Raw genomic sequence first — 14255 nt, 5'->3', positions numbered from 1 at the left:
GTGAGAGAATGCCTTTTCCAACTACAAAGGAGAGGAGGTGCTGGGATTCGGTGCTGGGTGGGACTCTAGCATTTGCCTTGGTGAAATCCCAGCAGCCCTTCTCAAATCTGGGAGGGCCTGGGATATTCACCATCACCATCACCACCACCACCACCAAGGATCTCCTCAGAGACTTGATCGCTCTTAGTTTTTCTTCCATTTTCCCCAATGATTGCAGAGCTTAAAATAAAAAAAGGAGGTTATTCTCACAAGAAGCTGTCTATCTTCACTGGACAACAGAGGCAGCAGGTGACAGAGCTCCAGGAGCAACACTTGGCAGGGATGTCCCCTGACACTTCCAGATCATCATCAGGATGTGGAAAATAGCTACAAAGTAGTGCTTCTCGAAAGACAGCCTCATGTTTGGAAGGCAGTTTCTGTCACCATATCCCAACCCCACTAAATTGGGTTGGGGGAGCTGAGGGAAGGGATCCTCATGGTCACAGATTGAAGTGCTGTGTACCAGGGAAATGACTGCACCTTGATTTTTAACCTCAATTCCTCAGTCCCACCAGGGAATGGAGAAAATGAAATCGAGACCTTGGAGAGCTTCCCAAAGGTGACCGCCAGTGGTCACCTTCTCCTGGGCTGAGTCCCCCAGCCACAGCCCATGAAGAGTGGACAGAGGAGCCTTCCTGGTGGCTCCCCGCTCCCTGCCTCCAGGCCCCAGGGAGGATGGACGCAGGAATGCAGTGGAAGACCCTTTCCTTCTGCCTGGGCACAGAGCCAAAGCAGGCTCTAGGGGAAGCTGGACAGGAACCAGCCCTATGCATTGACTTTGCTCCTTCTCGGTTCCTGTGCATTTAAGTATGGCGAAAATAAGCCCACTGCAAACGAAATGGCAACTGGGCTTCCGAAATTCCAGTCGTCATGCATCATTCCTCTCTTTGTTGCTTCAAGAACGTTTATGCACTGTCACGTACATGGCCCCTCTACAGATCGCCATGGAATACTGTTGTTGGAAGAAAAGAGGGGGTAGGAGGAGGCAGCAGAGAAAGAGAAAAGGTGTTGGGTAAGAGACAGTGGGTCACTGAGACAGACTGGGGTATCTCCTGATAAGATCATTAATTGCCTGTAATGGACAAATGCAGACTCTGGAACCAAGCTGGCTAAGTTTGAGTCCTGGGTCTGCCCTTACAGGCTGTGTGAGTGTAGACAAGTCATCTGACCTCTCAGCAACGGTGCCTTCTCATCAGTGAGATGTGGATGATAATAGTATCTATGTCTTAGACTGTCAGGAGGATTAAATACCTAAGCACACATCAGATACTTAACAGTGCCTGGCACAGGGGTGTTGCATACATCCCTATAATTATTATTTTGGGGGCGCTTGGAGAGCTCAGTCGGTTTCGCTTCTGCCTTCGGCTCAGGTCATGATACCAGGGTCTGGGGATCGAGTCCCGTGTCAAGCTTCCTGCTCAGGGGGGAGCCTGCTTTCCCTCTCCCTCTGTCACTTCCCCGGTTTATGCTCGTGTGCTCTCTCTCTTTCTCAAATAAATAAATAAAATATTTTTAAAAAGAATTATTATTTTAATTATCATTATGATGAGAGATAACTAGAAACTACTGATAGACCCCAGACATGGTAGAATGAGCTCTGCCTCAGCGGTGTTCATAGGTATGTGGAGTTTGTGGCAAAGGACCCCCCCGCCCCGCCACAAAGGGTACGGGCTCTCTGGCTCTTCTATTGAGTCTCGAAGGGAGTTTGCATTGGGAAGCACATCGTAGCAAGGATGGGCTGCAGAGCCCAGGTGAGGTCAAGGTGTGGTTACAAGCTGCAGATTTGGCAGGGATCCCAATAGCAAAGCCAGTCAAAGTCAGCTCTGAGACAAAGAAGATGCCAGGAGAAGAGCTTTATAGAGACCAAGTAAATGGCAGTGTGTGGGTGAAGAGGTTCATGTGAATGGCGCCCCTAGAGCAGAGTGATGTTCGGTCCCAGAATGGCACCAAACTATCCTCAGTACTTTACATTCGTTAATTATTTGATCCTATGACAACCTCGTGAGGTAGACTATTTTTATCCCTGTTTTATAGATTAGTGCTGAAGCACAGAGAGGTTAAAGCACTTGCCCAACGTCACACAGCTGTTTTATAGCAGAGCTAGGATTTGAACTCAATGTCTGCAGAGTCCTTGTTCTTAACTATTCTACTGTATGATACAATTCAAGTTCATGAGGGGCTAACTCTGTGTCACATGGCTGTTCATTTAACTCATAAGTGTTCTATGAGGCCAGTAGTATTATTATTCCCTTTTACTGAAAAGAAAACCGAGGCTCAGAGAGCAGTTCCTCAGGGTCACGTAGCTAGTACCCAGCCTTGCACCCAGGCACTCTAGAGCTAGCCCTCCCAGCCCTGCCGCAGGAAGCGACAATGGAACCACCCAGAGGAAAAAGACCAAAGGAGGAGAAAATGACTTCTAAGCATGAACAATCTAAACAGCCCTGATGTGGTGGAACGATTGGGGTGGGGACAGGCTGAGCGCTGAGGAGAGGTCGTGAGACTGGCCTGGGAGGTCACTGGAATGACTCAGTCTTAGGCAGAGAGCACAAGTTAAGAACACCCTAATTTATATTTCTTGACCCGACTCAAACTGCAGGAACTCGCAGAGGCTCAGCTATGGTGATTTGGGGTTCAGCTCCTGGGTCTGAAGAGGGGTCTGTCACATTAGAGAGTACCTGCCATCTACAGGGCACGGGGTGCTCGTGGTACCCACAGCCCTCAGCTCAGCTCTGACATTCCAGGGCATGTGAGCGGAAAGCCAGGGAGAAAAGACATCTCTAATGCTAACTGACAGTTTCCTAAAACGTTCTTTCAGATTCTCCGTGAACGTGAACTAGAGGGGAAAGAGCCACTGAGGCAAAAACGAGCAGGTACGTACATAACCTCTTGGCTTGGCAGTTTCTTCTAGCAAATCCGAGCAAATAACATTTGCTGTAACTTTTCAAACCCCGCAGTCCACATAATTCAGTCTCCAAGCACATCAGGGTTCGATTTCTAGAAGTAATTACGAGGGAACTCCATTCCCTACTCTACCTAATGACATTGAATGCATCTTAGCAACACATTGTAAGCTCCTCGCTTCCTCCCTCCCTGCTCTCCAGAGATCCTGAAGAGTCCATTCCCGATGGCTCTCTCCTCAGCTCCCTACTCCTTCATGCTAACCTTTCAAAAGCACCAATCTGATTCCACTCTTTCCCTGCATAAAATCTTTCACGGGCTCCCACTCGCCTGCTTGAGTCTTACCAGACACCACGTGATCCTCTCACTTGTTCTCCTTCTGGTTCCTTTCACGTGGTCGCTGCCCCACCTGCCGCCCTACTTTGTTGTCTGGGGGACTCCAGCCTAAGTCTCCATTCACACGGGCTCCTGCCATGTGAGGCTTCCCACCGATGCCCCAGACAGGGAGGGGGGCTGTTTCTCTGGGTTCCCACTGCCCTCGTGACATTCCCAGAGCACAAGATTCATCCCAATGCATTGTAATTATTTTACTTCCTGTTTGTCATCCCCAGGAGACAGGAGTTCTCTTGAGCTCTCTTCATCTCTGTAGCCTGGCATCAAGCCCAGTTTCTTAGTAAATGAGGGAACAAATGAAGAGAGTGTATGTCCCTGTCACAGCTGCCCCTTTGTGAGTGGAGGATACGTTCCGGTCGTGGAAAGTCTGCTGCCTTAGTGTCTGTACCAACTCTGGAGAAGGTTCAACTTCTTAACATTTAGGATTATGACTGAATCGTGTCCAGGTGTGCCATGGCTTGGTCTGTTCGGTCTTGTGGTCCACGAGAGTCAAGAAGCAACCAGAGAGAGCGGGCTTTCCCTGAGGCCGGGATAAAGGTGTCCCTTAGAGGCTTTCAGAGCAGCAGCCAGTTCCAATTTTGCCCATTGCTTGATATGACAATCGGATCATATTTTATTAAGGTCTCAAAATGTTCGTTGGAAGGTCATACCTTCATGTTTTCTTCTTTGGCCATTCTTTCTTCCCTGCTTTAGCTCTGTTTTATATCCTTAGAGACCCTTGCTCTCCCACTCCCCTCCTTCCCTGAAGCAACCTGAAGCACGCAGACTGCACTCTCCGTGCTTTTAAACAGGCATCAGGACATCGACTCCAGTCCCTGAGTCCTCTTGCAGCCTGTGACAGGAACAGAGCTGGAGATGTCCCCGTTCGGTATTGTGAAAGACTCTTCTTTTTAAAATCGGACTATTGGTGGGTGAATTCCAGCCCCGGGCTTCTGCCAGACTCTTGCCGGGCTCAGGCTGCCAGCTTCCTCAGGGACAGTGGGTGACCGTACAGTTGTAAAAGGAACGTCTTCCTGTCCTTCCGGGCCCGGCTGTTTATGACCCGTGGTGACACCGTGAGAGGTTAGCCTTTGGGGAGGAAACCACTTCTACATGTAAGGATTTGACATCCCAAACTTTTCCAGATGTGCTTTCATTAAAAGCAATCACGACAATGATAAATTACCATAAAAACCTGTTTTCCATTTATTATGCACAATCCTCTGTGCTTTTCGGCCTCTGGAGTCATTTGGGAAGTGTTAATGAACTCAAGCCCTCATCGGCAGAAGATAAATTGGCTTTGGTACTTTTACAAAATCACCAAAGTAAGAAATGACCATGGAAAGACCCAGGTGCTAGACCACACCGAGCTGGGATATGAGTTGCACAGACAGCGCTGCTTGCTCTCCAGGAAAACCATGAAAGAAAGCAACAGAAAGGTTACATCAAGCAGAAGCCTCATGGGGGTGTCTGTGTTCTGCTTGCTGTATTAATCAAGTGAGGCGATAGGATTAAGCTTTAATTTTTAGGGTGATATCCCCTTTCACATTTATATCCATCCCCTCTTCTGGGGACTTAATGCCAGAAAGGGACAAACAAATGTTCCAAGAGAAAGAGGATTCTCAAAAGGGAGGTCCTTTTGAGGCACTGGATCAGATCTTTAGGGTTTGGGATCGAATCATCTTTAAAAGTAGTAACAACACTCACATTTATGCTCAGACCACTATGAACTTCTTCCTAAGTTACTTTGGTCAGCTGTATACTTTTGGTCATGCATACAAATGTAAATACGAGTTATTACATTACAGGGCTGTTGAGGTTAAATAATATTATGTACATAAAATTTAAATGTTATTGGGGTTATCTAGGCGTTTATCTGATTTGGGTTTTTTTTTTTTTAATTAGAAACACAGATTTATTTATTTAAAAATAATATTGCATTTGAAAGAGCCTGGAATATCCCCGGTACAGAGAAAGTCCCATATAACCACTGAAGGCAGGAGGAAGAATGCCATGAGATAGAAGTTAGTGTTTTTGGAAAACTATTTCAGAATTCTATTGGGGAAGAGACGTCTGCACAAAAACCCAGAGACCAGATGCCAGAGGCCAGAAAAAGGGTGGATCTGCCAGTTAGAGCAGAGAGGCTTCTGCGGAGCAGAGGGAAATAAGAATGGGACAGAGTATCCAGTTATGTTCCGATTACACTAGGAACTGGATTCTAGAGCGTCTGAAAAGCTGGCACAGAGGAGGGACTGATGGAAACCACCTGAAGTGAAAAGTAGCCAGATGGTTGTGACTGAATGAATTAGATGGAGGAGTCAGGGTTCGGGAGTCCAGCAAGGGGGTTCAGCAACGTGGACCATCACTGGCCCTGGCCCTGTGAGGGAAACAGGAAAGGAGAAAGGGGAACACTTGTGAAAAATATTACGAGAAGTGGATCAAAAGGACTTGGAGACAGCTTTGATGTGAGGCGAAGGTAGCAGTGACCATGGGACACTCTGCGAGCGCACAGACCTGGGCGTCTGGGGGATGTAGAGACCAGAGGTAGAACCCGGAGTTGGAATTGGAAATCTTATCTTGGAGCTTTGCCAAGAAGCTCCAACTTTAGTCTGAGGGGTCATCTTCCCAGGGGAGTGAGAGTGGAAGTTTCTTACTAGTTTGCAGTAACACAAAAGTGTTCTCTCGGTCAGTTAGTGAAGTTCTCCATGCCAGGTTTCTTTTTTTTTAAAACGTTTTTTTATTATATTATGTTAGTCACCATACAGTACATCCNAGTCCATAGTCTCTCATGTTTCATTCCCCCTTCTGATTACCCCCCTTTTCTTTATCCCTTTCTTCCCCTACCGATCCTCCTAGTTCTTATGTTCCATAGATGAGAGAAATCATATGATAATTGTCTTTCTCTGCTTGACTTATTTCACTTAGCATTATCTCCTCCAGTGCCGTCCATGTTGCAGCAAATGTTGAGAATTCGTTCTTTCTGATAGCTGAGTAATATTCCATTGTATATATGGACCACAGCTTCTTAATCCAGTCATCTGTTGAAGGGCATCTCGGCTCCTTCCATGATTTAGCTATTGTGGACAATGTTCTATGAACATTGGGGTGCATATGGCCCTTCTCTTCACTACGTCTGTATCTTTGGGGTAAATACCCAGTAGTGCAATGGCTGGATATAGGGTAGCTCAATTTTTAACTTTTTAAGGGACCTCCACACTGTTTTCCAGAGTGGCTGTACCAGCTTGCATTCCCACCAACAATGTAGGAGGGATCCCCTTTCTCCACAACCTCTCCAGCAATTGTTGTTTCTTGCCTTGTCAATTTTTGCCATTCTAACTCGTGCCAGGTTTCTGAGCTTCACTGGGAATGTTCTTGGGTCCTGGGCAGAAAAGTCCTCATGGATTCTTATTTGGCTTCAAAAGGAATAGCTGATAGCAGACACATTTTCGAGAAACGGAGATCCGGGTTGTCCTATCCCCGTGCTGGAGGTGCTTACTTGTTCATATCTACCTAGTGAGAGAATTGGGTTGTTGGCTGCCAGTGTGGGAATCTGGATCTTTCTGCAGACCTGGCAGCCCAAGCATGTGCTGGCCCTTTTTCATCCAGGTCCAGGAAATGCCATGCATTTTCCAGGTTGAGGGATAGATTTGGGGGGTGCTGTGGCCTTAATCTTCCTTACGATAGCATATGGCATTTACTGTGCTAAGCAGGTGGAGGTGGTGGCAGAGAAAGGTGACAAGGCTGAGGTGCTCTCGGCCTGGTGTCTGCGTTTGGTTGTAGGGTTGACCTTCCATGTGTGGGGAGTGCTTTTTTCTTTTAATTTCTGTTTAGCGTGGTGTGTCTGTTTAACCATCTCAAAGGTGAGACCTGAATGGAATAACATTAGCTTTTTTGACCTACCAGCAGGCATCTGCTTGTCGTATAACCATCACATTTATCATCATTAATAGTCTTATTTCCACCTGCTGTTTCAGACTGGCTACTATATGCCAGGCAATTTGCTAGGGGTCTCCATACCAACTCCAAAGCAGCAATTCTGCAAAGAAGATATTACCCCTGTTTTACAGAGGGCACAGTGTGGGTCACAGAGGTTAAATGGCCTGCCCAGGAAAGAAGGCATTCCACCCCACCTCACTCAGGCTCCAGAGTCCATGCTCGTGGTGCAGAGTTCTAGTTTTCAACACGTGTTCCCGGCTCTTGCCTGTGAGATTCCAGTCCATGATTATTAGAGCAGCTTTGTAGGATAAGGCGTAAGGAGCACTGTCTTCATCTTAGTAGAAGAAGAATTTATATGGCACTGACTTCGCTGACTTGGGTATACAACAAACTAGTAGAATTGAATATTTCTCCAGACTTTACAGCCCAGTGTTCTATGACACATTGTGCCGCCCACCCTCCCCTCCATCGACTCCTGCCAGCGAGCCCCAACCTGGGGTTCTGGTAGTTTTCCCTTGTGTGAACAACCCTTTCTAAAACCTAAAGGGAGGACAGGATCTTCTATCTGCTGACAATGGGCCGATAGGATACAGGTGCTGTTGCTAAAGTGCTACCTACTAGAATACTGAGAAACAAGCCGAACAGGGATCCTTTAATATTTACCTGCTACGGGACTAAGGGTGAGAACAGCAGAGCAAATCTTCAGTGATAAAGAAGCCTTGTCCCTTTGGGTCGAGAGAAAAGTCACACCACCTCATTTCTCTTGTGCGAAGTCAGCAGGCTTCATTCTTTTGCAAGTGGGAGATTAATTTACACATAGACTTCGGCTCCAACTTCTGAGAAGCTGTAATTCCCATTAGAGTCGCCAGGCAAAAAATAGGATTGTTTGCTTAAACAGCTGTGATAAAGACCCAGAACTACTTGTCGCAGTTTGTGGCCAACTTTCCAGAAATGTGTCTTTAAGATAAGTGCTGCGGGGCGGGCAGCGATTTCTGGGAAAGGAGAGGGGAAATCCTGGTTGGTCTGTGTCTCTGGGCCTGCCGATAGGCGCCATGTGTGACATCGATGACACCTGGAATGGGTTACCTTCCACTTGGGGCATCGGTGAGTCAGAGAAGTTCAGACAAATAACACAGAGGCCGCAGGAGCCTGAGAAAAAGCAAATACGTTCAACTCTCTGAAATCAGATGGTCTGGAGGGAGCCAAGAAGGAGTACGGAAGGGCCTCTACAGGACACGTCACACAGAGGTGGGAAAACCGTCCTCTGTCCCTCCTGAGTCCCTTGCAGCCTGGAGCAGGACCAGGAACATCACCCTCCAGCTCTGAAGTCTTCCGATTTGGGAGAGGCCAGGCGGGCAGGACTTGGCATTTTTGTCCCACTCTGTGGGCCTGCCTGGGGGCTGTGAGCGGAGTGCGCCTCTGGTCCCATCCACAGGTGGGTCACTCAGACACCTGAGTCTGACTTTCCTTAAAGTCAGACACTTGCCCTGCGGCCTTACAGGCACAGGGGGCCCGGTGGCAGCTCCGAGTGTCTTGCCTGTGGGGCAGCGACACTGGAGACAAGAAGGAACAATCCAGATCGCGAGGGACATCTTCTTGCTGTTCCTCGGAAAGCTGTGGAAATCGCTGCCTCAGGGCTTTTGTGCTTATTTTCTCCTCCTGGGGGAGTAGTCCCCGAAGAGCCACAGGGCGCTCATTTCATTTGCATCTTTGCTCAGAAAGGTCTTGTCTAACCATTCTACAAAAAATCCCACTCTACCCTCATCGCGCCTGCCTGTTTGCTTACCTTGTTTTCTTTTCTCCATCCCCTTCAGAACTGCCCAACACTGAAGTTTCAACTTACTTTTCCTTCCCGCATGAGGACAAAAGATCCATGGAAGGAGAGCCTTGCCTCTTTTATTTACCCCATGTCTCCAGCACCTGGCACAGTGCCCGGGAAGCAGGCACTCAATAAACACTAAAGTTACTATGGATCAATAGATTGATAAATTAAGGCACAAATGAGTAAACCTAGCAAGACTTAATGTCAAAATCCATGAGTGCCAACGACAAGGACTCACGCTGTGCTCTTCCTCAGTGTGGATTCCTAAGATATTTATGATGCTGAAACAAATAGAACAAAGTTTTAGATAATTCTTCCATTTATTATGAGTAATTTTGCCTTTGAATATGCTGTTATTTTAAAATTTACTTTGAGCATTGTACACTAGCTCTAAAGACACATTTAATAATAATGCCTGATTTTTTTCCTTTTTATAGTACAAAGGTTTATAAGGGGTTTACAAAGTGATCACCTTCATTATCTTCTTCCATTGGAATTGTGGCAGGGAATGGTTAAAATAAAACTCCAATAAAATAAATTGGAGTCAAGAAAATATGATTTCAAATCCCAGTTTTTAAGTTTGCTATTCATGGGGCTTCAGCCCATTAAACCTCAGTGTAATCATCTGCAAAATGGGTGTATACATATTTTCCTCATGACCCCGGAACCTACCGTGCAGTGAATAAATGGCAGCTGCTATTATGATTATTACTTTTATTATGAGCACTTTTGATCCATCTGGTATGACTGAAAAAAGAGGTGAACACGTATGCTTGGAGACCACCTGATTGCTTACCTCTATGAACAGTAGCAGGAGGCATCTAGAAAAAAAAAAAAAGAGGCAAAGCAAAAGCAAAAACAAAACAAACAATAAAACACACACACACACACACACACACACACAACAGAAACAAGTTTAGGTGCTACTATTGGCTTTCCAGGATTACCTTCTTAGTTTCCTCATTTGGATTAAAACATTAAATCCCAAACCTGCCTCAACACCAGGATCACCAGCGGGAACCGGAAAAAAAAATACAGATTTCTGGGCCTAATCCATAAAGATTTTACTTTGGCTCACCTGGGTTGAGGATCCAAATTATCCATGTGTGCTGTACTCTCCAGGTACATAGCCATCAATCAAGTATGCGGACCACTGAAATAGATGACTTCCAGGGGCAAGCCTGTCGCCTTCTGAGTTATTACGGTGTTGTTGAGCCCGTTTTGAAGAATTGACTATTTTCCTGCAGAAGACATTTCTTCTCTAGTGGAGGCCCCCACCCTTACCAGTCTCTAGGGAAAATGTCGCTTAGGTGGAAGGTTATTCTGAAATTCCTTTAGAAGTTGGAGAACATAAAAGGTAGACGAGGGGAAGAGGCCCTTGGAAGCTGGTACTTTCATTACAGTTGCACAAATTCCCTAGAAGAGAATTTGTTAAAGTCACAGGAACTTTCCTCTTAGTATGTTAAGCTTTTGGTTCAGCTCCTTGTAAGTTCTCTCCGGAAGGACCGCCTTGGTTTCAGTGGGGAATGAAGACATCGGTGAATCACCATGTGCTTTCCAGGCACGCGTTGGTTCTGCAATTATGTCTCAAAAGAATGCAGAGAGGTGGGCTCAGGGGCGAGCAGTAGGATTGGTGCTCAGGTAGGCTCAGACTCTGGGAGCAACCACACAGACGACAAAGGGGGGGATGTGGGATTGTTATTGACTTGACTCTTCCAAAAAGCCCTACCATCTAGGATATCCTGTTTACATTCATGGGAGGAGATAGACTGCCTGTGGCAAAGAGAATCTTGGAGCTGAATCCGCTAGAGGGCATAAACATTGCTGCATTACTTTTCAGGAAAAAGAATGTGCTCCAAGGCAGACCTTGTAAATGTCATGCAGCCGTCCTCTTCGCCCTCTTCGCAAATATTCCCAGCAGGCAACATACCGTGTCTAGAGCTAGGATCACATAAATTAAGATTAACAGCTCTTCCAGGAAACTTGTTTTTATCACAGAACCGTTGGAGAATCAGAAAGAAAACAGGAAATTTGAGGCATCCCCATGGTATCATGACAGACTGTGCTTCTGCATTGGGGTTTGAAAGTCACTTTGTTCTACTTGTGATTACTTTTTTGTAAGTAGGGAGTATACTTTGAGATATATTCTTAATTTTAAGAAAATTGGCAAAGACTTTTTTTCACAGTTTGAGTTCATTTCAGCAAGTTGAATGATGCATATCAAAATGAAATAATTCTCAGAAAGATTGATGAATAAAAACAACTTATAAGGCAGAGTTTATCACTATAAGTAAACAGATATTACAGATTTCTACAACAAAAATTTATTCATTGGAGTTTCCAATAACGAACTTACTCTATTTTAGTGCTTCTCATCAATATTCCATGGGAAGTTTTAAACAAATCTGCCAATCTTATGGAAAAATTCTTTGCCCTTTTAGAAAACAGATTTAGAACTTTAATTTACGGCAAAATATACATCATACTTCCAGATTTGACTTAAATTTTACAGAAATAGTTTTGCAAGTATTCACTGACCTTTGCCTTATTTGACTGACAAGATAGAATAAGCCACAGCTTGTCTTCTCAATTCATCCGTGTAAAAAATTCTCCTAGTCTTTGAAGGTTCATCCTGAGCTATGCAACTAGCCCTTCTTCTGCTCCTGTTATGTGTTTCAGCCAAGAATGAGCCAGAGATTCTGGCAGGGACAGAGAGGTGAATGTGTGGCTCTCTCAAGAGGGTCACAGTTTTAACAAGAACTGATTGGGCATATATTTATTATGTGGTGAGCTCCATGCCAGGTGGAGTAAAGCTATGAGAACTGAAGGAAATAGTTCCTGTCCTTGAGAAGCTTACAACTAGTGAACCAGACATGATGTCATAGAGGAAACTATGAAAGAACATTCTGGTATGTATATTTTCTGGTTTGCCTGTGGCGGGTATGTGTTGGACATCAAATGCTTCTAGGACACCAGACAGTCAATCAGCCTGGAGACAATTTGGAAAGGCAATGAAGAGCTGGAGACACCTTTTATTTTACATTCTAACTTGTGAATTTTGCTTTCATTGAGTACCTGTCATGTTCTGGATGCCAGAGATACACAGTAAGAACTAAGAGCCCATCTTGTGTGCATAGGCGAAGAGCAAAGGGAATTAACTGGATGACTTTTCCCGGAGGTCTTCAAGCCATGCATAGGTCAGATCTCAAAATACACGCATGTCACATGAATGGTGTTGGAAACACGCTGACTCATTCCTCTGAGTCAGGACCATGGCTTTATTGTCTCAACTGTTGCCAAGGTCCACTTGCTAGGTCTCCCTGCTTCTATTCTTGCCCCTTCCGGTCCAGTTTCAACACAGCAATCCTTGACCTTGGACACCAAAGAGGGTGAGAGAATAGAGAGGAAGGACAAGTCCTGAACTTAGCCTATGACTCTTTCAAATGGCCAGAGACCACTACACTGAGACCAGACAATAGGTTGCCTTCCTCCTTTCAATGGTAAAGTCGTGGGGCATCTGGGTGGTGCAGTTGGTTAAGCATCCGACTCTTGGTCTCGGCTCAGGTGCTGAGATCAGGATCCTGAGATCAGGGTCTTGAAATCAAGCCCTGCATCGGGCTCTGCACTCAGCTCGGAGACTGCTTAAGATTCTCTCACTCTCTCTTTCCCTTTGTCCACCCCCCCACTCTCTCTCTCTCTCTCTCTCTCTTAAATAAATAAATAAATCTTTAATAAATAAATACATAAATAAATGGTGAAGTCATAGAGAGAGGGAACACCATGTGGGGGACATTTGGTGCTGTAAACTGACAAACTTCTTTTTCTCTAAAAAGGTTCATTAGAAATCCCTCAAGGCTGACATGTCCAGCATCCACATAGTCCCATTATTGCTTTTAAATGTTGAACTGTCCACCACTGTCCCCCTCTGCCACCCGCGGTGAGTTCTCACAGCTTCCTGTGCTTTCCTTTCAGTCGCCTCGAGCAGCCCAGCCGCGGAAGAGTACACCGTTGATGTGGAGATCAGTTTTGAAAATGCCTCCTTCTTGGAGCCTATCAAAGCTTACTTGCACAGCCTCAGTTTCCCAATTCAAGGGAACAGCACTGACCAAGCCGCCAACATTTTAAGCATTGAGGTGACAACAGGTGAGTCAAAGACCCATTGCTTCAGAATGGAGGGCTGAGCATATCAGGAGAAAGGCTGTCTGCACTCCTTACTATTAGAGAAGATTGTGCTTAGTAGGCAAGTGAGATGACCCAGAAAGACCTGAGGTATGATTTTATGACTTCACAGCCTTCCAGAATGAAGCCCCTATTGCCAAACTCTACAGCCAGTTTCCTTATTTCAAATGGTGGCCAGATGTTTGCTTGGTGGTTTGTGTATCAATTGTCACAAAATATGTCCCAAGATACTGCCAGGTCCCTCGTGACAAACTACTGGGACCCATTCCTCTGGGTATTCAGTAAGTACATCAAGGACTGGTTCAGGTATTAATAAGTGGTGAGTTCCCGTCATTCTGGCATCATAGGTCAGGAAATAGAAACCAGATACATGTCTGCATTGGAAGCTAGACATAATATAGAAACCCCCAGGCTATGGGACTGAACATTCTGGTCACTGCCTCCTTTTTGAGGTTATGTTAGGTGTCCTACTTCTCAGGCACCCTCACCTGGGAAGCTATGATAGGGGACCCCTTGGTCCTAAACAAAGTTACTGTCTTGCAAGCACTAACAGATGTTGCATTTTATGATTCTAAAATGGAGGCAAACATACAATTCTTGTTTTTCAAAATTTTTTTGAATTCTCATATTTCAAATAGTCCATAAATATCATCTAGGCCTTCCAATTTTTATTCTTAATATATGCTAGTGGAACCTGAAATGGTTGCTTCATAGCTCCCTTTGGGTGCCCCTTCCCACCAATGCTGAAGCACAGAACTGCATCAGTGTTCACGGATTCACGAGAGCTTGGGGGGCCCTCCTGTTTCAGGAACAATGATTTGACGGCTTTCCGTTGGGTAGTCACTCTGTGAGCCTTTGCCTAGGAGCTGATTCCTAGAATAGACAGCTCCCAGTGATCTGGCTTTGATTGAATTTTAGAAATAAATTCAAAGTACTCTGTTTTCGGAGCATTTTCCAATGTCCCCAATGGGATTAGAAGCTGTTTTGGTTGTTCACATTGGACTAGAAA

At 45.5% G+C, this 14255-nt stretch overlaps 1 protein-coding gene across 1 annotated transcript in view; it reads left to right on the top strand.

The window, feature by feature from the left end:
* ADGRF5 (adhesion G protein-coupled receptor F5) overlaps positions 1-14255 on the top strand; it is a 78233-nt gene that overhangs the window by 19390 nt on the left and 44588 nt on the right. Inside the window, exons 3-4 of the mRNA XM_002919003.4 lie at positions 2855-2909; positions 13040-13210. Coding sequence (XP_002919049.2) covers positions 2855-2909; positions 13040-13210 — 226 coding nt within the window. The remainder of the gene's footprint in view (positions 1-2854; positions 2910-13039; positions 13211-14255) is intronic.

The sequence above is a fragment of the Ailuropoda melanoleuca genome, chromosome 19 (genome assembly GCF_002007445.2).
Source record: "Ailuropoda melanoleuca isolate Jingjing chromosome 19, ASM200744v2, whole genome shotgun sequence".
NCBI classification, from domain to species: domain Eukaryota; kingdom Metazoa; phylum Chordata; class Mammalia; order Carnivora; family Ursidae; genus Ailuropoda; species Ailuropoda melanoleuca.
The sequence above is the reverse complement of the archived record's forward strand: the minus strand, read 5'-3'. Positions and strand labels throughout refer to the sequence as shown.